The sequence below is a fragment of the Lactuca sativa genome, chromosome 9 (assembly GCF_002870075.4).
Source record: "Lactuca sativa cultivar Salinas chromosome 9, Lsat_Salinas_v11, whole genome shotgun sequence".
In the NCBI taxonomy this organism is placed as follows: Eukaryota; Viridiplantae; Streptophyta; class Magnoliopsida; order Asterales; family Asteraceae; genus Lactuca; species Lactuca sativa.
Window position 1 is genome coordinate 4,146,589 of NC_056631.2, and position 25,483 is coordinate 4,172,071.

General features: G+C 34.1%; 1 protein-coding gene and 5 pseudogenes across 1 annotated transcript; 4 read left to right on the top strand and 2 right to left on the bottom strand.

Moving 5' to 3' along the window:
• Window positions 1–3,828: 3,828 nt before the first annotated feature.
• Window positions 3,829–4,536, bottom strand: LOC111920933 (protein SENESCENCE-ASSOCIATED GENE 21, mitochondrial). Its single transcript, XM_023916501.3, has 2 exons — window positions 4,380–4,536; window positions 3,829–4,280 (listed from the first exon to the last, which is right to left on the bottom strand). The coding sequence occupies exons 1-2, from the start codon at window positions 4,415–4,417 to the stop codon at window positions 4,061–4,063; spliced, it is 258 nt and encodes an 85-aa protein (XP_023772269.1). The 5' UTR covers window positions 4,418–4,536; the 3' UTR covers window positions 3,829–4,060.
• A 5,039-nt stretch (window positions 4,537–9,575) lies between these two features.
• Window positions 9,576–9,694, bottom strand: LOC111921088 (5S ribosomal RNA; annotated as a pseudogene).
• A 1,753-nt stretch (window positions 9,695–11,447) lies between these two features.
• On the top strand, window positions 11,448–11,565 carry LOC128129416 (5S ribosomal RNA; annotated as a pseudogene).
• Window positions 11,566–12,020: 455 nt separating this feature from the next.
• LOC111921096 (5S ribosomal RNA) lies at window positions 12,021–12,138 on the top strand (annotated as a pseudogene).
• Window positions 12,139–14,466: 2,328 nt separating this feature from the next.
• Window positions 14,467–16,683, top strand: LOC111920926 (gamma-tubulin complex component 4-like; annotated as a pseudogene).
• Window positions 15,836–16,683, top strand: LOC128128438 (gamma-tubulin complex component 4 homolog; annotated as a pseudogene).
• Window positions 16,684–25,483: the final 8,800 nt, after the last annotated feature.

The following is a 25,483-nucleotide window of genomic DNA, read 5'->3' on the forward strand; positions in this document are numbered from 1 at the left end:
CGAATTTAGGGAGCATTCTTTAGTTGTGATGAAGAACACCCCTGCCATATAAACCACCACTAACACCACCATCATGGTTTTCAATATGCAATTCAAGAATTTGTATGAATAAGAAGAAAGGCGCACAACAACTGTAAGTTTATCTCTCTCTACAACAGCCCCTCTTGATTTTTTTCCCCTTTATCGGCTCACCCTTTCTCTCTTTTTCCTTCTCTTATGATTCTTCTTTCTCTTATTTATGTATATTACCATTCGAATGGGTGTTTGTGTATAACATGTATGTAGACAATGTTTATGGATTGATTTCCATTTAAATAAGGTGAATCATGGGTATAACATTCACGAATCGATTATTGTTTATCATCTCCTCTTTCATAACTAATGTTTCTTTGCAACATCGATTTTGATAGCCACTAAACTGGGTCTTCTCAACATTCGTCGGAAATCACTGGACATCAACCCATTATCATCGAACCTGCACTCTTCTGGTGAATTGTTGTCGGATGTATATATTGATCTTGTGTGTGTGTGTGTGTGTTTGTGTTTATAGTGAAAGTGGGTGAAGATCTATAAGTTTGTGGGTTAATCCAAGTTGCAGGAAAAAAGTGAGAATCAATTGTTTGAGAATGGAGAAATCAAAGGAATTGATTGTTGGCAAGAAAGAATTCGGATCTCTGATATTGAAATGGATTATGAACAAGGTTTTTTTCGGCGGTGGGTTTGCATAGGAAACAGTAAGAGAGAGAGAGAGAGAGAGAGAGAGAGAGAGAGAGAGAGAGATGTGGGCCCAAATTAATTAATTATTTTCTTTTTCATTTAAATTAATAAGAAAAAGCATAAAAAATATACCATAAGCGCATAATGGTCTTTTCAGTTTACTCAGGGACCAAAACACAAATAAACTAGCACAAAAGGACCACAGAGCCAAAAAAAAAAAAGTCGAGGTTTGGACTAAACCTCGGAAAAATGTGTACCATAGGGACCGTTTTTGTAGTTTTATCTTCTTTTAATAAACTTCTGGGGACCAAAACTAATAAACCACCACCACCATTTCTAACAACCAAACCAAAATCTACAAATTTTAATCAACCACTACACCCCAAATCAAAGATATTCTCAAGCAACTCAAAACAATCTTATCAAACGCCATTAACTCCTTCTTGAGCTATTTTCCAGTGGATACATAAATGAATATAATCCTCAAATTTGTGATATGAAACACAAAAGGTTCTCAATTTACAATGATATAAATTAAGAACAAAGAAGATGTTTCCAAGTAATAGGACGGGTGAGAAAATTACGTCCTTCATCGTTTATGTGTGTTATACTCTTCATATCTCAAGGGTAAGGATTAGGGTTGAGATGGATGTCGACGACTGAAATTATAGATATGAGGAGGAGAAGGAAAGAAAAGACAAATGTGGATGGAAAAGAGGAGATCTATTATGGAGGAGGTGTCCATCTACTATATTTTCTTCATTTTTAGAATCCTCAAGTGCATCAAGTTCCTCAATTTCATTAAACACCTCAGCTAACTATATAAGGTATCTCAACCTCAGGTTTTGTCATATATGTTTATGCATGTTGCGTTTTATAATTCTCCTGTAGTAATAGGAGTGCATTCAATTCAATTGGTGGTTACATATCACATCCATTAAGGGGATTTAATATCAACTTTCAAACATGTGTGTAGTGAATTAGACTACAACTTATTCTTCTACATTCTAATTCAGATAATATATTGTGGCAATGACATGTATACAACGTATGCCAATTAGCTATCTCGATCTATATGTACAACTTCTTGTGCTCAAGTCAACACCATAATTGGCAGTCGTAGTCTGACTTCATATTGTTGCAGCCCACTTAAAGTTACTCCATAATACATGTGAAGAATTAAAATTTAAAGGCAAGTATGTATTTCCGAATAAATTACATACAAATTCAAATTTATATATTGTTATTATTGCTTTAGTTTTTAAACATTCCCTGTAAATAAGGGACACATAATCAAGTCTTAATTATGTCCATTTTTCTATTGATAAAATAGCATATCGATCACAAACATCTTATTTGCTTCCAACATTGTTATGGGTTTCTTCATAGCATTTGAAATTGCTACAATGTATGATTCCCAAATACCATTCTCATTGACATCACAACACCTATCCTCTTTAAAAAAGATAGTGACCATGTTTTTAGGTCTCTTACCATCAAATGATAATAAGTTTGTGTGTCATTCAAATTATTTTGTTAATTTTTTGTTTAGTTGAGGTATTTGCGTCAATCCAAAAGCTTCCTATATTGGACACCTATGACCTTTAATTTTCTTGAAGTTGGCATAAATATATCTAAAATATTGTATATGCTAACATTGTAATACTCTTTCTTTAACTGCTTGATCATACACATAATTAATGGATTATAAGTTAGTAGATTATAACACATATAACAATTAATATTAGAATCCATAATAGTTAAATATTAAGGTTAGAATACACCTTGTCTCGTTTGAAATTAGTGTCACTTCACTTCCACTTCCATTTCATAAGTAGCAATTCAAAAAACCACTTTAATATTTGACAGTGGTGTGTATCAGTACGACCACCATCTTATATTTGACAGTGGTGTGTTGGTCTTCAAGTTGTATACAAACATACCACACTCGCAACAAAGTGTAGTATGTTTGTTGTGAGTCATGCACCTTTTTTTTCCTTTTTTTCTTTTTCATTCTTTTTTAATTATTATTAAATCAAATTTATTATATATATATATATATATATATATATATATATATATATATATATATATATATATATATATATATATATATTCATGGTTATTAATTTCGTACAAATAAAGGATGATGTTCATATATTATTTATATATATATTTAAAATTAAATAAAAATGGTAAGGTATAATATAATGATGAGAAATTAAATATCTTCCTACTTTTTATTCTTATTATCTTCCTACCTATTTTAAATAATGACAAGTGTCATTCAATTTAATTTAAAGAGAAATTAAATATTCTCCTACCTTTTAATCCTATAAATCTTCATACCCATTTAATTGATGACATGTGTCATATTGGTATCCTAAAATATCATTAAATCTCATTAAATGTGCATTAAATGTTATACATGTCACCATTTCATTGGGTAGGAAGATATGTAGGAACAAAAAGTAAAAGGATATTTAATTTTTCTAATTTAAATTTGATTGAGATGTTAAATTTGTACACATGTCATCATCTTAAATATATAGATCTTAAATATGTAGGAAGAAAAATAGAAACAAATGGTATAATATGTTATTTTTATAACATTGATCGTGCCCTATACCATAGATGTTATCTATTTTATACAGTTGACTTTTCTATATGTAATCTATTTTATATAGTTTACTTTATTTAATACATATTAACTATTGTATTCATGCACAAGTTACAATTAAATACATTTATAGCAATTTACAAGTAATATTAATTAAAAGAAATATAACATATAGGCAATTTCAACCACTTATGAAGGAAGGTGGCATAATAGGCTTTACGTGATACCATTAAATTACTGATTACGAAAGAATTGAAGGAATAAATTTGTTCTGGTGGGATTCTTTTTAGTTGAGTTATATAATTGAACTTGAAGCTATAAGCCTATAATGGGTGGAATGGATCAATTTAAAAGATTATTCTTTTTTTTAATTTGTCGACAAAACTATTCTTTGATATCTTTGTTAAATAAATTTCATGCATATACTTTTTCTTTAAAGCCGAAAACCTGGAAAAGAAAAGAAAGTCACGAAATAAGCATCATAACACCTATTAAACTAAAACTTTAATATTATTAAAAACAAGGATTTTAATTATTAACATTAATGATATGGAACAAGAAACAGAGAACGATCGATATTACGAGCGAATCTTTGATTGTTAGTGAACAGCAAACACAACATCATGTGTTGTGATCGATGATGTATTTCATCTTCCTCTTCTTAAATTCATCTGCGTCTTAATTTTAGTCCCATGCATTAGTTTTTCAATGAGTTTGCTTTACTTACTGTCCACGAGTTTTGTGCTTCAACAGCTGTTCACGGAGCTCAGCGGCATCAACCTGGTTTGTTTGTCCCTCTGGCTTGTAGTAACCTGTAACTGGATCTGGAACCCATGGAGTAGTCGATTTTTTTGAGTCATCTGCCCCTTTCTGCATCACTGCAGCTCCACTTCCCCTCACGCTTCCGGAAACGCTCCCCTGTGTTAACGTTGCAAATCCACGTCTGTTAAGATCATCAAAAACATAATCAGATACTTAATCTCCATATCAAATCTCAAACAGAGAGAAAAGAATCAGTTAAATGGATGTAACACAAGATTACCTGGCGATGAAAGATGAGATAAGCTTAGCACTAGCCATTTCTGCAAACAAGAAGAGACTGATTCGAAGGAGAAATTTCGAGAATGAAAACTCGTTAATGTGTCTGTCTCTTATGGGAGACCTGGTTTGTTTGATGAATGGAGAAGAGAAACGCTTCGGGGTATATATAGAGAAACGGTGGACGTCGACAGTGCCCATAACAGTAAGGAAGAGCCGTTTCCGTTTTGTTACCTCCAAATTCCGTTAACCTTCTAACGGACGTCAAACGCTTGTGTCCACGTGTTGCGTTTGACCTGGCATGGTTGCTTCTAGAGCCGTTAACTTCAAATCACGTCAAATAAAAGTCAGCCACAACCCCAACCCAAAGATGCGTGTTTGCTTTTTGTCACGTAAAAAGGTGATACGTCGAAAGACACGAACTTAACATCAACTAGTCAATATAATTTCGAGCCATTACACCATGTTTTGTTTATTTTTCCTTTTAGGGATAATTATATTTTAAAACGTCATTGACATTATAATTCGAAAATTTCACTCAATTAAAGAAGTGATTTTTTTTTTAAATTTTTTTCTTGATGACGTTGATACAAATACAATTGGATAATTCTGTAAATATGATATTGTAAGTTTTGTAATATAAATACGTAAATCTATGACATTATAATATGCATACTTTATTTTTACGTATAATAACATTCTTATAAGGTTTTTTTCTATATTATTTATATTTTGAATTTTAGTTACAATTAACTGGTTTGATTTTCATCTAAAAGCTCACATATTTTGAAGAAAAAACATCATAAATAGTCCATTTGGTTTCCTTAAATCTGAAGTTTAATCATCATGGTTTAAAAACATCATAGATAGTCTTTGTGCTTTCAAAACTTTTGACGATTGGTCCTTATTGCTAACTCCGTTAAGTTTTGTCTGTTAATTGAATAACATTTTCATCATTTCACAACCACAAGGACCATTTATAATGTTTTTTCTTATTTTATAAAAAATTCTTCTTAATAAATGAAAATAATTTTCTCACATGTCACTCTCTAATTAACTTGAATACATGTCATTTTTTGGTATTTTTTAATAAATGTTTTTTCCATTTGTCATGTTCTCATTTTCTTTATCTTTTCTTAATTAACACATCATATTTACACATCAATTAATAATTGCTTTAATTGAAAATAACCAAAAAAATTACAGTATTACAACTCATAGTATTTAATACGTTTCCTTTTAAATTCAAATTTTAAAATTTAAATTTTAAATCTAAAATTTCAAATTTAAATAAATTTTTGTTTAAACCTTCTTTATTAATTTTTTATTTTATCCAACCCGTATAACATATGGGTCTCACAACTAGTAAAATAATATACAAAGGGGTCCTCTCTCTCTCTCTCTCTCTCTCTCTCTCTCTCACTTTCTCTCTCAGAAAAAGAAACCCACTCCTCCATCTTCTTCTTCTTCCTCACCTATATGAACAAAGCTAAATCTGATGTCCTTCTTCTTTGTTTTGATCAATAACTTTGTACAACGCATTTGGATCCTGATAGATAAATACATGATCCCACCTAGTATTCCCTTTCCAATACAACTATTTGTCCAAACCATTCAATAAAACTATGTTGTGTCTCCTCTTCATTGTACATCTCTGCCTAAACTCTGCCGCATCACAATTAGGGTTCGCCACCAAGATCAATGATGAAAAGAATGGCATGTAGAACAACTCAACTTTGTCTAGATCCAAAAAAAAAACCTTGGTCACATAAGACCTAGATGAGACGGGAGAAGAAAATGTGGAAGAAGATGAAGTGAAAGAAACAATAGAATGATCAGAACATGAAACATAATTCCAAGAATTTCCAACAAACAAATCAACAAAAGCTCCAACAATGAACTGATGATTGTTCTTCCCATTCGTTCTCAGATACCATCGCAACAACTTTTCCAAACAACCCTAATACTTCAAATTATGAGTCTCCACCATCTCTACCATCGATTTTCTTAAAACCCCTGTAAGGATTCTTAAATTCTATCACCATCACCCCACTCTCTTTGAGGAATAAAGACGTAATCCCACACTATCGAGCAATCCTTTTCCGTTATAGAAAACAAAGGCACCCAAAACTCATATTCAATAAAAAAAAATCCATCTTTGTGACGAAAATGGTTGTATAATGTTATAATTAACAAAGGGAAACATGTTTGATCTTAATATGGTTTGGCAATAGAAAAAATTTCATAATTTAAACTTATTGCCCACCAAGTGTTTGATATTTTGTCTGAATGAGCTTTCCATGCTATAACTTATAGTTCTTAGTTATGCTCGATGATTTCAGCAATTTGGATTCACAAATTTCTGTTTAAGCCATCAATTTGGCATTTAAATTTCTTCAAGCAATCGTTAAAATCCTTAAATCATAACATGGAGGTGTTAGGAGAAAGTCTTCCATGAAGAGAGAGACTTTTATATATTATTTCATTTTTTTAAATAAGAGAAAATATCATAAATGTTCCTGTGGTAGTGAAATGACGAAAACGCCCTTCAGTTAACGGACAAAACTTAACAGAGTTAACAATAAGGACCAATTGTCAAAGGTTTTGAAAGCACAGAGACCATCTATGATGTTTTTAAACCACGGGGACTAAACTTCAAATTTGGGGAAACCACAGAGACCATTTATGATGTTTTTTCTATTTTGAATTATTTTAAGTATTTGGGTTATCCACCCTAATAAATGAAAATAATTTTGATACTTGTCGCATTCTCATTCAATTTGTCAAATGTCATTTTGTGGTAATTTTGAATTAATTTTTTTGTATATGTCATTTTATGAGTTTTTTTTTTCTATTTTATTAAAGTCCGCATAATGTTTTAATGTAATGACTGCAATAAATGTAGTAATAAATCGATATCAATTTTTTTAATCAACTTACCTTTTAATTTTAAAATTCCCAAAATTAAAGTTCATTAGTTTTTTTGTTTATTTATTTAAATTATTTGTTTAAATTTAAAAGATAAAAAACATTTGCATTATAATAATTCATGATTTTTCTTATTTTCTTATAAATTCAAAGTTCTCAAATATTTTGACCTTTATATTTAACTTTTTTTTAATTAACTCATATAATACATAGGTTTCACAACTAGTGGTAAAATATTTACTAATTAAACAATATGCTTTAGGTTAACCAATATACTTACTTCATTTTAGAATATGAATAAAAGTGTTTAAAATGCAATTAATAATAAATAAAAATGTCAAATAAATCTCATTTAAATGTCTAAAATTCATTAAAAACAAAGAAGTTAGTTTCAATTTGACAAGACATTTCACTTTCATTTAGGGCGTGTTTGGCAAAAGTAGTTGTTAGCTGGAAGCGCGTAGCTGGTGGCGGGTAGCGTGTAAGTAGAAGCTTTTGAAATATATAAAATTACATAAAATGACAACTGATTAAAAATAAATAAATATACAAATATATTTTTAAGGGTAATTATGGAAATTGATTTCAAAAATCTCAATAGCGTTTTGTTATATGCTACATGAAGTAGTTTTTAGATATAGAGCGTTTGTTAAAACTAAAAGCTAAACGCTCGTACTGCCAAAAGAAACTTTTTGTTTAAACTAGAGCGTTTTGTCAAAAGTTAAAAGCTAGAAGCTCCTTAACGTTTCCAAAAGCTCCGTGCCAAACGCCCCTTAATAAATAAAGTTTTTAGCAAGGCTAGCGATTTTGTCAAATAAAGTTTAAAATCAAATTGATTGCAATACTTGTCATATACCAATCTTAAGAAAATCTAGAATATTAACTATATTTTATAGCTTATTATTTTTGTCAAGAATATCTTTAAATATCTATCTCCATTAAAAACATTTTTCAAAAGCTTATTTTTAACAATGGATAATAACTTTGTAGGATCATTTAAAGGTTATGGCTCAAATTCATTTAAGGAAAATCTTCCTGTTTTTCTTCGTCTACCAGCCAAGGGTTTGTATAAATCTGGAACCTACTTATGAAATTGTGTTTGTTTTAGTGTCTGCTTTAGATTCTATCAATATTTCACTAAATAAACTTCAATGTTGCTTGATTTTCACATTCTAAGTAACTAGGTGTGAGACATGTGTACTATACATGTTGATTAAAACAAAAGTTAAATATCAATGTATAAACAGTAAACATTATTTAAAATAATATTTTTGAAATAAATACAAACGAAATGATGAATAACTAATTTGATCTATTCAACTATTATGCATATTCAGTTTAAACATTGGACTTTGATACCACTGATAGGTTTTATAGGTTACAAAAATTCAAGTGACGGAAAATAATTTAACTCTTAAGTTCACATACAACCTAATTGGATCTATGTTTTTACTAGTGAATGCTATAATTTATGAACATCAAAGAACCCTATAGAAACCCTACTTGAATCGAAATTCATAAGAGGGTTAGGGTTTACATACTTTTTGATTATTCTTGTAAATAACCAATGAAATCCTTCTTCAAAAGCTCTTGGAAGCAAGCACCAGAAATCTCACGCATCTAATGGTTCACACCTAAACCCTAGCAACTAAGGAAACTTGAGGAGAAAGGAGAGTGGATATGATTTTCGGCTTTTCTCTTGGTAGAAGTGATGGTCGAAAATGAGATGTCAAAAGACCTTATTTATAGCTGATACAAGGAGCCTAGAAAACCCTAATTTGAATATAATATAATTATTTCAAATTTGATAATTATCCAACTCTTTAATTATCTTTAAGGATTAATCTAAAATCCTTAAATAATCCCTAAAAACCATCTATGACCCACGGAAGGTTCTGGAACTTTTCTTGTTCAGCTTTTGAATAATTACAACTTTAGTCTTTGCACTTTTAATTAATCCAAATAATCTCAAAATTAATTTCCAATTAACTATTAATTAAATAATATTATTTCTAATTAATATATTATTCTCATAATATATTAATAAATCATTTATTGCTATTTGTTATTCATATAATAAATCAATAAATCAACATCTCACTCCAAAAGTCATCATATTCAATTACTAGGTTTGAGGGCAACCCAAAAGAACTTTGTTAATAATTCAAGTATATACAAATTTAGTTATTGGCTTAGACACTTAATCCAACAGAATCGCATTCCAAGGTGTAACATCCCCCTCTGGCACGTATCACAATATTGTCCGCTTTGGGCCACTCGGCACGAGGACTTCCTAGGGGGCCACCCATCCTGGTATTACTCCCGCCCAAGCACGCTTAACTGCAGAGTTCTAATGGGATCCGGTGCATTAGTGCTGGTATGATCGCACCCTCAAGGATACACAATCTTGGAAATGGCTCCAAAAGGACTTTAATGGAGCTATAAGGGACAATAAGCTTAGAAACAGAGGGAAAACGAGTTATACCTTAGGGGAAACGTTGGAATGACACAGAGATGCTTGGGCTCCTTCTCCTCTTCTTGATTCCCTCTTCTTTTCCCTCAAAACTTCAAGAATACCACAAAAACACTTCAAACTCACAAGGAAGCACGGCTAGAGAAAGATATAGGGCTCTGAGAAGGAGAACTAAGCATTTGTAACATCCCCCTCTGGCACGTATCACAATATTGTCCGCTTTGGGTCACTCGGCACGAGGACTTCCCAGGGGGTCACCCATCCTAGTACTACTCCCGCCCGAGCACGCTTAACTGTAGAGTTCTTATGGGATCTGCTGCCCTCACGGCTTTAAAACGCGTTGTGATATGGATACCTTCCTTATCACAACGCGTTTTAAAGTCGTGAGGGCAGCCGATCCCATAAGAACTCTACAGTTAAGCGTGCTCGGGCGAGAGTAGTACCAGGATGGGTGACCCCCTGGGAAGTCCTCGTGCCGAGTGGCCCAAAGCGGACAATATTGTGATACGTGCCAGAGGGGGATGTTACAAATGGTATCAGAGCCAGGGCACGGGTCGATGTGTTCGATGGGGACGTCGACCCTATAATGGGGGGGGGGGGGGGGGGGGGGTGAAAGTGGGTTAGATCTGATCCCACATCGGCTGGGAAGGAGAACTAAGCATTCCTTATAAGGGGTGTGGATACCTTCCCTATCACAACGCATTTTAAAGTGGGTTAGATCTGATCCCACATCGGCTGGGAAGGAGAACTAAGCATTCCTTATAAGGGGTGTGGATACCTTCCTTATCACAACGTGTTTTAAAGCCGTGAAGGCAGCAGATCCCATAAGAACTCTGCAGTTAAGCGTGCTCGGGCGAGAGTAGTACCATGATGGGTGACCCCCTGGGAAGTCCTCGTGCCGAGTGGCCCAAAACGGACAATATTGTGATACGTGCCAGAGGGGGATGTTAAAAATGGTATCAGAGCTAGGGCACGGGTCGATGTGTTCGACGGGGACGTCGAACCCTATAATGGGGGGTGAAAGTGGGTTAGATCTGATCCCACATCGGCTGGGAAGGAGAACTAAGCATTCCTTATAAGGGGTGTGGATACCTTCCTTATCACAACGCGTTTTAAAGCCGTGAGGGCAGCAGATCCCAAAAGAACTCTGCAGTTAAGCGTGCTCGGGCAGGAGTATTACCAGGATTGGTGACCCCTTGGGAAGTCCTCGTGCCGAGTGGCCCAAAGCGGACAATATTGTGATACGTGCCAGAGGGGGATGTTATAAATGGTATCAGAGCCAGGGCACGGGTCGATGTGTTCGACGGGGACGTCGAACCCTATAATGGGGGGGTGAAAGTGGGTTAGATCTGATCCCACATCGGCTGGGAAGGAGAACTAAGCATTCCTTATAAGGGGTGTGGATACCTTCCCTATCACAACGTGTTTTAAAGCCGTAAGGGCAGCAGATCCCATAAGAACTCTGCAGTTAAGCGTGCTCGGGCGAGATTAGTACCAGGATGGGTGACCCCCTGGGAAGTCCTCGTGCCGAGTGGCCCAAAGTGGTCGATGTGTTCGACGGGGACGTCGAACCCTATAATGGGGGGTGAAAGTGGGTTAGATCTGATCCCACATCGGCTGGGAAGGAGAACTAAGCATTCCTTATAAGGGGTGTGGATACTTTCCTTATCACAACGCGTTTTTAAGCCGTGAGGACAGCAGATCCCATAAGAACTCTGCAGTTAAGCCTGCTCGGGCGAGAGTAGTACCAGGATGGGTGACCCCCTGGGAAGTCCTCGTGCCGAGTGGCCCAAAGCGGACAATATTGTGATATACGTGCCAGAGGGGGATGTTATAAATGGTATCAGAGCCAGGGCACGGGTCGATGTGTTCGACGGGGACGTCGAACCCTATAAGGGGGGGGGGGTGAAAGTGGGTTAGATCTGATCCCACATCGGCTGGGAAGGAGAACTAAGCATTCCTTATAAGGGGTGTGGATACCTTCCCTATCACAACGTGTTTTAAAGTCGTGAGGGCAGCAGATCCCATAAGAACTCTGCAGTTAAGCGTGCTCGGGCGAGATTAGTACCAGGATGGGTGACCCCCTGGGAAGTCCTCGTGCCGAGTGGCCCAAAGTGGTCGATGTGTTCGACGGGGACGTCGAACCCTATAATGGGGGGTGAAAGTGGGTTAGATCTGATCCCACATCGGCTGGGAAGGAGAACTAAGCATTCCTTATAAGGGGTGTGGATATCTTCCTTATCACAACGCGTTTTTAAGCCGTGAGGGCAGCAGATCCCATAAGAACTCTGCAGTTAAGCCTGCTCGGGCGGGAGTAGTACCAGGATGGGTGACCCCCTGGGAAGTCCTCGTGCCGAGTGGCCCAAAGCGGACAATATTGTGATATACGTGCCAGAGGGGGATGTTACACAAGGACTCGACGAAGACTTGGGAACCACTATTTCACTAATACGGCCATCAATCCCATAAATATTAGGAATAACACTAACCCATAAATAAATAGGTTGCAACCAAAACCTACAAATCCATTTAAATATAAGTGATCTATTCAAAGCAAATATACTACCAATGCCGAAACCACCAAGCTCTCTAGAAGCCATACATTTCCTCCAAGCCACCAAGACATTTTTCTATCACCCGCATCTCCACCAATGAAGAAATCATTCCTCATAGACTACATCACTTTTTCATAGAACTCGACATTCTATACAGCGGCATAATATATATGAATATTCCGGAGAACAATTTTAATAAGAGTCAGTCTACCACCAATAAAGATTCAATTAGCTTTCCTATTAAGAGCTTCTTACTGACTTTACTAACAACACCTTCCCAGTTAGCAATACGCGACATATTACAACCCACAAGAACACCTAGTTGTCAAAAGGCTAAGTTGAAACACCATAACCCAACATATGCACCATTTCTGTAACCTCACCATCTGAAACTCCAATACCCAACAATTTACTCTCATGTACATTAATTTTAAGACCAAAAGAGAGAAAAAAAACCTCGCAACAAACTTATCAAATTATTGGCATTACAAATCGACCACTCCCCTAAAAAGATGAGGCCATCGACATTCATCAAGCGAGAGACGATGAGACCTTAAGAACCAACATTTCGCAATTAGCTTCTTACTTCTTTGTTCCATTTGATTCAACAATACCTATTTGGCTTTCTTCAATGTAATATAAAAAGTTTAAGCAGGGATGGATTGATTTGGTTAAGAATCCTAATATAGTTCTCTATACAAAATGATTTTGTTATCAATTAAATTTATTTAATAATATCTGATTGATTGTAAAAACTATATACCTAACGGATAAAGTGACTCAATTCCTGATATGATAATACATCAATTTGGGATATAAAAATAAATTATTGCCAGAATTGTTAAATAAAGAAGATGCCCCTTCATGGTTTAATACACTTCCCTTTTATAACTTACCAAGAGCCACTTGACTCCACTATTGATTCTTATTCGTATTCTTATCTTCTTAATATATATACCAAATGAGTGTAGTTGTGCAAAAATTAATGTTATACATCAATAAGAAAGTTTTAATCAGAAAATTCGAATCATAATAAATAATCATAAATTTGAAGTCAATGATAAATCTAGTTTCAAATTTTTTGTAATGCTATATAGAAATTACCTCCAAATAACATAATCAGAAAACTCGAACGTTAAAACATGAATAAATACTTTCATATTAATTACCTTAAAATCTAAAATATAAAAAACTAAAGAAAAAAAATACAAATAAAAATATAAACATTTCCTTTTATGAAACATATTGCTATTGATCATTTGTTCATATTAACAAGACACATAAATAAATTGATGGTGGTTCACTATTTTATCGATCCATAAATTTTATAATATAATTCATATCAAATATAAATTGATGGTGATTCACTATTATATCCATTACCAATGAAAGAAAAAACTTATTATTTATCAAATATACATTGAACTTTTTAAAAACATAAAAAAAACAAAAAAAAATAGATTTATTATTATAACAAATATTAAAAAGGTTGATTAACAATGACTATACAAAAGTTGAATTTTTAAATAGCAAAAATGGTTTACATATAGTACCATATTTTTAACTTTCTCAAACTCATGTATCCATCAATAAGTATAATAACATTATCACGTTACATCACAAAATAATAAGTTTGACGGTAAACTTAATAATTAACAAATATTCATTCAACATACCCTCATCTTTGAAATTATTATCAATAAGATTGGAATACATGCACACATAGCTTATTAAATAAGAAAATAACATTTTTACAGTTTTCTCTCTTACAATATGTCGATCGTCGGGTGAATATTTTGTGTTAGTCCTCAACATTGTATAGGCTTATTCTGTTATTATAATTTGTAAAGCATTTTAATTATATTAGTTGGTTTAAAATTTTGGTCTATTTACTTTCTCTTGTATAAGATCTTATGCGAATTGCATATTGTTGCCGTTTTAAAATTAGACACTAACTAATGAATCTGTTATTATAATTTATAAAGCATTTTAATTACATTAGTTGTTTTAAAATTTTGGTCTATTTACCTTCTCTTGTATAAGATCTTATGTGAATTGCATATTGTTGCCGTTTTAAAATTAGACATTACCTTAAAAAAAATCTTCAAAATGTGTTAAGTTGGTAATGGTAAATCTCAAAGGCCCAAAAAATAAGTCCCTTCAATAATTGATATGTGCCCGTTTTTGCTTTATGGGCCACAATATTCGAAAAAAATACCTTCATTTTAAAAAATTCAGTTAGTGGGCGTCGATCGTCTTCAATTTTCCAACGTTCTAAGCAAATTCAGTATCTCAATTTGATAAACTGATGGTTTGAGATGCTACACGAACTCCTACCGGCCCTGTTAGGGTGTTAGGGTACAGTGGATACCTAATTATTGATGAGAGAGAACGCCAAGAATTCGTTGATTTGTCATCGGACAACTCCCTTTCCAATCAATGTGCGTTCAAGCTTGCTCCTGACATCTCCTTTATTGAATCCAAAGAGAGGTATTTCTTATACTCTGATGCTCTCCCCTTTTTTTCCGACCGCTGGGTAATTATAATTTATACTTCATATTGATCAACTTTTAAGAATTAGAACTATGAGCTCATTAAGATGATTGATCTAATCCTTTGAGTGAGAAGAGTTTATTTTCGTCTCCCTTACATCCCGGTGCAACGTTGTGAAGAATTCCCGAATGAAAGGAAAAAAGAAGAGATTTACAGCCCGCTTAAAATTGGATGCTATCCTTTGTATACAATGGAACAATGTGTTTACACGTGTGTTCAAACCCATAATTGTATGAAATCTATAATTACCGATTTTTTCTTATTGTTGTAACGAGTGATTGCTATTGAAATGAAGGGATATCATTGAGAAGATAATCACTTTTGGGTTTTACTACGGTAAACTCGATCGATTTGTCACAAAATCTCAGAATTTAAGCTGGGTAAGATCTGGAAACGTCCCTCCTTTATCATGCACTTCTGAGTTATCAAAAGAAAGTAGCGACAATCAGATTGTTTATAGGAGGGCTATTGCAAATGGCATAGCCAAAATTCTTTCAATTTACAAATCTGTTTTTTTTGCATGTTGAGCAAAAATTGTTGTCTCATTGTCTACCCATCTTAGCTACAATTACTCCAAGCCTCAATAAGGTTTAGTTTAGTTCCTTTTTTGCATTTTATGATCTTTGAACTCTCATTAATGGATGGTTATGATAGTTTCTTTTTTTCTTTTCGCCTCTTTATGTGTTGATTCTAGAAATTGAGTGTGATGGTATCTATAGAGGGAAACTTCTTAACCTTCTACATAAACGATGCCATTGTAGGGTCCGAGAGCTTCAAACATGTGTTCAACGGTATGATATCTATTACATATTGTCATATTAACTTTTTCTTTCAGGTTATGTACAATCAACTTTTTAATTTTTTTTTTATTTATGTTGTACATATAGGCTTCGTATGCATGGACATCTAGTCATATACAACCAACTTACATATTTACATATTAGGTAGTATATGGGATTCTTCATGAACAATATGGAGAATTTTTCATCAGCAGGTAAGCAATTTTCTCACATAGCTATGGAGCAATGTGATACAGTAGGCGGATTTATAAAAGAGGATGTTGGTTTTAGTGTTTTTAGGCAAAAACAAAAAATTTGGAGCATGAATCGTCTCATACCGACAAACTACAAAAAATGGCACACAAATCTGTTAGTGATGGATCTATAAGTGACAAATACATGGGATAAAATATCTCATTGGTATGCCATACTTTGTATTTTATATTAAAAAATGAATCTTACACTCAAAAGAATTTGTTAATATCCTATATTTTTCGTTCAGGATATGTTACCGGTGTATAGCAAAATCCATTCTTTTTCTGGAAAACCAATTAGGGTTCTTAGTAATCCAAGTTCCTCATTTCGATATGTGGATGTGTTGTCTCATCAGACAACATACCCACAAACATTTTAAAAATCTTTAAAGAAGGAACACTCTTTGAATACAACAGTATGAGATGAACTACTGCCACAATCAGCTAGAGCCTGGTAAGATTGATTCAATGCTCAAAAATCTACTTGTGTTTATTCATCCTTATGAAAAAAAAATTGCAGCTAAAGTTGTACATTGTATTTTGACGGAGTCATCTAAGTTCCACAAAAGATCATTTGAAGAGGCCATTGGTTCAATCAGAGCTATTGCAACCAGTTATCTTTGGCAGGTGGACATGTGGCATGTTTTTATTTGTCTTTATTGGAAAATATAGTATAAATATCTATATTTATACTAACTTTGGACATATATAAATATATACATATGTTGAATATATAATTAACTCTAAATGGGTTTGTGTTCTTCTCCGTGAGAACTTCGAAACGATATATTATATGTCCAAAATGAAGTATATGTGAATGAGATATCGATACTCAAAGGTGTGTATATGAGAATGAATTTAGCAAAAGAGATGAATGTGGGAATGAGTCCCACATTGGTAGAAAGACCAAACTCAACAAGGTTTATAAGCTTAAATGCATGAAAGGCATACAAGCTTGTGTCTATGGTTTTACTATATTTCCTAACCGCACAGGTGGGGTGCAAATCTTAGATTTCTTAGACCAAAAACGCCCGTACTTATGCATGGGCGCGACCTACGGACACAAATGCAACTCCAAAAACTCGGGGTCGCCCTCCCTACCCTCATTATTGCTAAATTGACAATTTTGGTACGTTTCAACTAATCTCATTTGACACATACTGTTAATGAAGACCGCGAAACTATTTAAGATAATCGAGTCCAACTCAAGCCTTAGCCACCTCGTTTGCTACTAATCTTTTTCTTACATGAATCTTGAAAGAAGAAAAACGAAGTCCACAACACTCTTTACATCACTCAGTAAGCATCTAACATTTTACAATTTCCATCCAAACATTCAACTTGTGGTTTTTCGTGCTGGTCTAAATGGGCATTTAAAAGCCATAAAATATTATTTTTTCATAGCAAAAGGTGATTTTAAAGGGAGTCATGAATTGATGTGTCTCCCACTTCGGCCGTCAAGTGCTAAAATAAATCTTTTTGTTTATAATTTTCTTATATATATATATATATATATATATATATATATATATATATATATATATATATATATATATATATATATATATATATATAGAGGAGCGTTCAATCGAGAACATTTCTTATCGCGAAAACATTTGAGAATAAATTTGGACCACACAATTTTATTAATTAAAATTATAAAATAATATTCATATAAATCAAAAAATAGTTACAAACAATTAAAAAACTCACTAACCAACACCACTCACCACCGACCACCACCACCCATCACTAACCACCACCACCAACTACCACCCACCGCCACCACCATCACCACCCACCACCATCATTACCCAACCACCACCACCTGCCACCACCACTCACAACCCCTACCTACCACCACCGGCCACCACCACCCATTACTAACCATCATCACCAACCAACACCCACCACCCATCACTACCCACCCACCACCACCACCACCAACCACCACCCGCCACCACCATCCACCTTAACCAACCATCACCACCGCTCGCCACCACCACCAACAACAACCACTACCTACCACCCATCACCACCCGCCACCACCACTACCCACCACCCATCACTACCCACCACCACCACCACCACCACCCACCACCCATCACTACCCACCACCAGCCGCCACTATCACGTATCACTACCTACCACCTACCACCAGCCACCACCATCACCAACCACCACCACCCACCCACCCAACCACCACCACCAATCACCACCGCCTGCCACCACCACCCAAAACCATTACCTACCACCCATCACCACCACCACCCATCATTACCCACCACCACCAACCACCACCCACCACCACCACCACCAACCATCACCCGTCACCACCATCACCACCCAACCACCACCACTCGCCACAACCACCCATCACTACCACCACTCATCACCACCCGTCACCTCTCACCACAACCACCACCCACCACCACCAACCACCATCCATCACTACCCACCACTACTAACCATCACCCACCACCCATCACTATCTACCACCCACTACCACCCGCCACCACCACCACCCACCCCACAGCAACCACCACCAACAACAACCACCACCTGCCACCATGTCACACCCCAAAACCGATAACGGCGGAATACGTTCTGGGGTGGAGGAAGTCATGTACAGTATCATAACAATTGCATAATAGTAAAAACAAGCGACAACAACCATTGCATTTATATAGTAAATTTAATTACAAATGTGTTCTGTAGAGTTTCATAGACACCAAAAGTATAACAAAATAAAAGATGGGTCTTGTATGTGCTTCATCTTCTCCAAAAGCTGCACCTGTACCTGTCTATGTTTGACCTGAGGATACAAGTTATTTTGAAAACGAGTATCAGCACAAAGCTGGTGAGTTCATAAGAATTTAGTGTCTTTGTTATATAAAAGTGTTTACAAACTTATAGAATAAAGTCTGAAATTTATGTTTATAAGTAATAGAAATCCCTAGAAAATCCTATATTTTCCAGGAAAGTACTTTATAGGTTAAATCCTTTGAGTTGTGTGTAAGTATTATCATTGAAAACCTTCAATTGTAAAAGTATGGTAATAAATCTCATGTGAATAACATAGATGAAGAAAAGTTATGCCTGTTGACAATAGTAGTGGTCCAAACTTCCATTAGTATTAGATATTTACTTACTTCGGGATGTTAGCTTAGACTTAAGTCTTAGCGTATTAGTTTGAATAAAGGTGTAACCCCTCATGTAACCAGACTGAAGTGATAATAGAGAAACCGATGACCTTCCCGGTCATGCGTAGTGTAGTGATGTAGTGTCACCCCTGCCCTAGTCGGCTCGGACTGTAGCTAGCAGTCGGGATGAAATAGTGTCTGCCCCGTATAGATCTATACATGTAGTGTTGCCTTCCTTTCAGAAAGCCCTGGTCACATGGTGTAAGCGCAATAGAGTATCTTATAGAGGGATGGTGTGTTATACTCTGGATTCGTGTATTCTTCGGTATTATAATATAATAGTCTTTTGTATAGTTCATAGAGTGTTCTCTTATATGTGTATTAACTTATAGTCATAGCCGTTATAGTGAGTATAGTACTAGTAGAGGTAACGAGTAGTAGTCTTAACTATACCTATTATAGTTAACTAGAGCGTATGATTTCCTGCCTTTGAGTAACAAAGGTATTGAGTAAGATGAAGACTTTCATATCTAACACAAATATATATGATATATAACTAAGAAATCAACGACAGTCGGACGGATAACCGATACCCTAAGACCACATCAAACAAGAACAGGAAATAAGGCATGCTATCGGTCCTAAGTCCTTCAAGTCTTACTTATATAAATATATTAGTGTAGATATATTTTATAAAGAAAAGTAATTTAAACACAGTTTTAAAAACAGTTAAATAACAATTTAATCTTAAAATGCATTTGATAATCAACTAAAACAGTTATACTGGTAAGCAGCTAAAAGTGTAGAAAATCCCTTTTTGATTATAATTTGTGAATCACATATGATTTGATAATAAAAAATTGTAGAATTATACTTGTATTCCCCCCCCCCCCCCCCCTACAAACATGTAAGAACATTTAAAAGGGTTCATTAAGGGGTATGAACTCAGCTGCAATGAGTAGATCAGGTGGAGGTGTCGGATGAACGTTTGGTGTCAAGTAGAAACTTGTACACCCTTTATGACCCTAGTAACATATGAAGACATATGTTTACAAGTAATTAGTGATTTAGACTCTAATTGTACACATATAGACATCCTAATGTGATTAAAGGTCTTATGGTTGAGTGTTAGAAGGCTAATGGGTTGCAAGGAAAGAGTATAAGACCTCACCATGGAGTTTACTCTTCTAAAACTCACCTTAAGTGAGTTTACAGTTGGGAGACCACATCCCCCATGAGTTTACGGCTGTAAACTCATGGGAGGAGGGTAATTGAGTGTTTTCAAGCCTCAAGGGGTTCTAGGAGTGATTCTAAGGTAACATACAAAGGCTATAGGGGTGTTTAAGGTTCCAAAAGCATACTCCCTTGGAGTTTACGGTCCAAGGACCACTCCTTGGGATTTTACGGCCGTAAACCCCATGGTTTACGGTAGTAAACTCTTGGACACCTCCATTCTTTGATTACAAGGCCCTTGGCTCATTCCTAACAAGTTCTAGTGAAGGTATAAGGCTCTTTAGGGGGCTTAAACTTTCATTTGGCATGTTTTAGGGGAGTTTACGGTCTAAGCATATGCTTGGGCCGTAAACGCTAGTTTACCCCTCAAATGTTGATGTTTAGGTGTTCCAAGTCCGAAATAACAAGTGCCTAAGCCATACCTTAAGCCTAAATGTGGTTTGGAAGTGTTTTAGGCTTGGTTTGCAAGTTTAGAGTGTGTTTACAGTCTAAGCATGTGCTAAACTCTCTTTCAAGCCCTAAAACTTGATGATTCAAAGTTCCAACACTTCTAGGTTAGGTCCAAAACTAGTTTCTAAGCTTAAAGGGAAGAAATTTGGGACTTTTGACAACTTTATAGGGGTTTACAGCCTAAGGAGGTTCTTAGGCCGTAAACTCCTCTTTTTCAGCCTTTATGATCGATTTTTGCGTTATAACACAAATCAATGATGTCTAGAACAAGTTAGGGTAAGAGAACTTACGATTTAGAGGCGGAAACTTGCGGTTTTGAGGCGAAATCGAACTTGAGGAGAGAGAGTAGAGAGAGAAAGTGGGTCTAGTGTGGTAAGCAGTTTCTATGGAGTGTCCCCTTCCTTTATATAAGGCTTGGGTGATGTACCCGGTATAAGACTACCTGATACTTATGTTTAACGAGGTTTAAACTTGTTAACCGGTTAAATGGTCGTAATAAAATAAACTTTTTTCCAACTAAATGGAAATGAAATTTACGAGTTTTATTTATTTTGTTACGACAATATTAACTTAAAATACAAATAAAATAAAACATTTATTTATTTGTCGACCCTAATTTAACGGAACTTTTATAAAATAGAATATTCTATTTAACGGACACGGGTTATAATGACGGAAATAATTTTGGGTTGTGACACACCACTGTCACCACCCACAATCATCACCACCCAACCAACACCACTCGCCACCACCACCCACCTCAACCACCCACTAAAACCAACACCCGTCATAATCACCACCACTTGCAACCACCCACCCACCCACCACCACCCATCACCACACACCTCCACCACCAATCTCCACCACCCGCCGCCACCACCCCCACCCCCACCTATAAAGATTTGTTATTTTGTTTTTGATTCATTAGGTTCTCTCTTGTATATAATCACAGGGGATTGAATACACGTGAAAAACTAGTTAATCGAGAATGCAAAAATGAATATTTCCCATGTAAATCATATGTAATTAGATACATATAACTACACGTGATTATATGTATTTAATAAAATATTATTTACGTGGGCCGTATTTATTTTCGTGTTTTCGATTTCATAATTGGCATCGTGTATTAAATCACATGTGATTATATGTATTTAATCATATATGATTTACATGGACAATATTTGTTTTCACGTGTTGAATTAATAGTTGTTCTTGTGTATTTAATCACATGTGATTATATATATTTAATCACATATGATTCGTATGGAAAATAGTTATTCTTGCGTCGATTCAATAATTGTTCTAATATATTTAATCACATGTGATTATATGTATTTAATCACATCTGATTTATATGGACAAGATTCATTATTTCTTTCTCAATTCAATAGTTGTACTCGTGTACTTAATCACATGTGATTATATGTATCAAATCGCATATGATTTATATTGATAATATTCATGAGTCAATATTTTTTTCTTATATATTTAATCATATGTGATTGTATGTATTAATCACATATGATTAATGTGGAAAAAGAAAAACTATTTAATCAAAAATGCGCAAATAAATATTGTGTACAGAAATCATATGTGACTAAATGTACAAGAACAACTATTTAACAAGAATGCGAAAATGAATATTGTCCATATAAATCATATCTAATTAGATATATATAATCTCATGTAATCAAGCACACAAGAACAACAACTGAATCGAGAACGCGAAAATAAACATTTTCCACATAAATTCTTTGTGATTAGATACATAATCACATATGATTATGCATTTAATCACATATGATATATGTGGACAATATTTATCTTTGTGTTCTCGATTCAATATTTGTTCTTGTGTGTATAATCATATGTGATTATATGTATCTAATGACATATGATTTATATAGACATCATTTTTTTTGTCTGTATAAATCATATGTGATTAGATACATATAATCACATATGATTATATGTATTTAATCACATATGATTACAGTGGACAAAGAACAATTATTGAATCGAGAATGTGACAATGAATCTCATCTACATAAATCATATATGATTGGATACATATAATCACATGTGATTATATGTATATAATCATATATAATTTGAGGTGGACAAGATGCATTTTTTCCTTCTCGAATCAGTAGTTGTGCTCATGTACTTAATCACATACGATTATACATATAATCACATGTGATAAAATACATGAGAACAACTATGAAATCGACAAACCAAAAATGCATTATGTCCACATAAATCATACATGATTAGATTCATATAATCACATGTGATTATATGTATTTAATCATATGTGATTAGATTCATATAATAACAAAGCAAAAATGAATTACCCCCACCACCCACACCTACCCACCACCCACCAAAACCACCACCCGTCACTATCACCACCACTTGCAACCACCTACCCACCAACCACCACCCATCACCACACACAACCACCACCAATCACCACCCCCCCCCCACCCCCAACTACAAAAATTTGTTATTGTGTTTTTGATTAATTAGGTTTTCTCTTGTATACAATCACATGTGATTATATGTATTGAGTCACATGTGATTATATGTATCGAATCATATTTGATTTATATGTTATTAAATACATATAATCACATGTGATTGAATACACGTGAAAAACTAGTGAATCAAGAATGCAAAAATGAATATTGTCCACGTAAATCATATGTGATTAGATACATATAACTACATGTGATTATATGTATTTAAGAAAATATTATTTACGTGGACCATATTTATTTTTGTGTTTTTGATTTAATAATTGGCATCGTGTATTAAATCACATGTGATTATACGTATTTAATCACATATGATTTACATGGACAATATTTGTTTTCATGTGTTGATTCAATAGTTGTTTTTGTGTATCTAATCACATGTGATTATATATATTTAATCACATACGATTCGTATGGAAAATAGTTATTCTTGCATCGATTCAACAATTGTTCTAATATATTTAATCACATGTGATTATATGTATTTAATGTTGGATTAGTGTCTAAGTCCATAACTATTTTGGTATGTACTTGACCCGATGGTGCATGGTCCTTTTGGGTTGCCTTCACCAAAGCAACTTGATTGGAGAAATAAATAAAGAGAGAGAGGTTATTATGATTTATTAATATGTTATGGGAATAATATATTAAAGGAGAAATCATATTTGTTTAATTAATATTGGTCAATAATTAATTAAGAATTAATTTTGTGATCAAGTGTAATTAATTAAACTAGAGGGGCTGAATTATAATTATGTGATAGTTACAAAATAAGGTAAGGATTATCTTATGTATATGGTGAACGAATTTGAGGTGATAATCACTTAGAATTTGACTAGGATAAGGGTTTCTAAGAGTTATCTTATTGTTGCTTGGTGGACAAGCAACTAGATAAGGATAAGGACTGAAAACCTAATCCCAACCCTATATAAAGACCCCTAAGGCCTTGGAATTCGTGTACTTGATCCCTAGAGCATCTAAGGACGAATTCTAACCTCCCTCCTCTCTCTTTATACCTTCTCCACTTGCTTATGGTGTTTGTAAGCCATTAGAGGAGTGACACTTGTGACTCTCAGCTTTCCAAGGTCAATTCAAGGAGGAATTGGATTGTTATTGCTATATAACAATCAAGGTATGTTCTTAAACCTAATTACATGTGAATTCTGATTTCCATATGCTAGAATTAGGGTTCAAAGTATGTACAATAGAGAAACCTAGATCCAAGCTTTAGGGTTTGTATGAGCACATAGGATGTCTTATGACCAAAACCCATCATTTAATCACATATGATTTATGTGGACAAGATTCATTATTTCTTTCTCAATTCAATAGTTGTACTCATGTACTTAATCACATGTAATTATATGTATCAAATCGCATATGATTTATATTGATAATATTCATGAGTCAATATTTTTTCTTATGTATTTAATCATATGTGATTGTATGTATTAATCACATATGATTAATGTGGAAAAAGAAAAACTATTTAATCAAAAACGCGAAAATGAATCTTGTGTACAAAAATCATATGTGACTAAATGTACATGAACAACTATTGAACAAGAATGTGAAAATGAATATTGTCCATATAAATTATATATAATTAGATACATATAATCTCATGTAATTAAGCACACAAGAACAACAACTGAATCGAGAATGCGAAAATAAGTATTTTCCACATAAATTCTATGTGATTAGATACATATAATCATATGGGATTATATGCATTAAATCACATATATGATTATATGTATCTAATCACATATGATTTATATAGGCATTTGTATAAATCATATGTGATTAGATACATATAATCACATATGATTATATGTATTTAAACACATATGATTACAGTGGACAAAGAACAATACTGAATCGAAAATGTGACAATGAATCGTATCCACATAAATCATATATGATTGGATACATATAATCACATGTGTTATATGTATCCAATTATATATGATTTATGTGGACAATATTTGATTATATCTATTTAATCACATATGATTATAGTTGACAAAGAAGAATTGCTAAATCAAGAATGTAACAACGAATCGTATCCACATAAATCATATATGATTGGATACATATAATCACATGTGATTATATGTATTTAATCAGATATGATTATGTAGACAATATTTTTTTTTGCGGTTTTGATGAATAATTGCTTTTGTGTAATTAATCA

Coding starts and splice junctions, on each gene's coding strand:
- LOC111920933 (XM_023916501.3), bottom strand. CDS start 4,417: ATGGCTAGTGCTAAGCTTATCTCATCTTTCATCGCCAG. Junction 4,281..4,379: donor ATCTCATCTTTCATCGCCAG/GTAATCTTGTGT, acceptor TGATCTTAACAG/ACGTGGATTTGCAACGTTAA.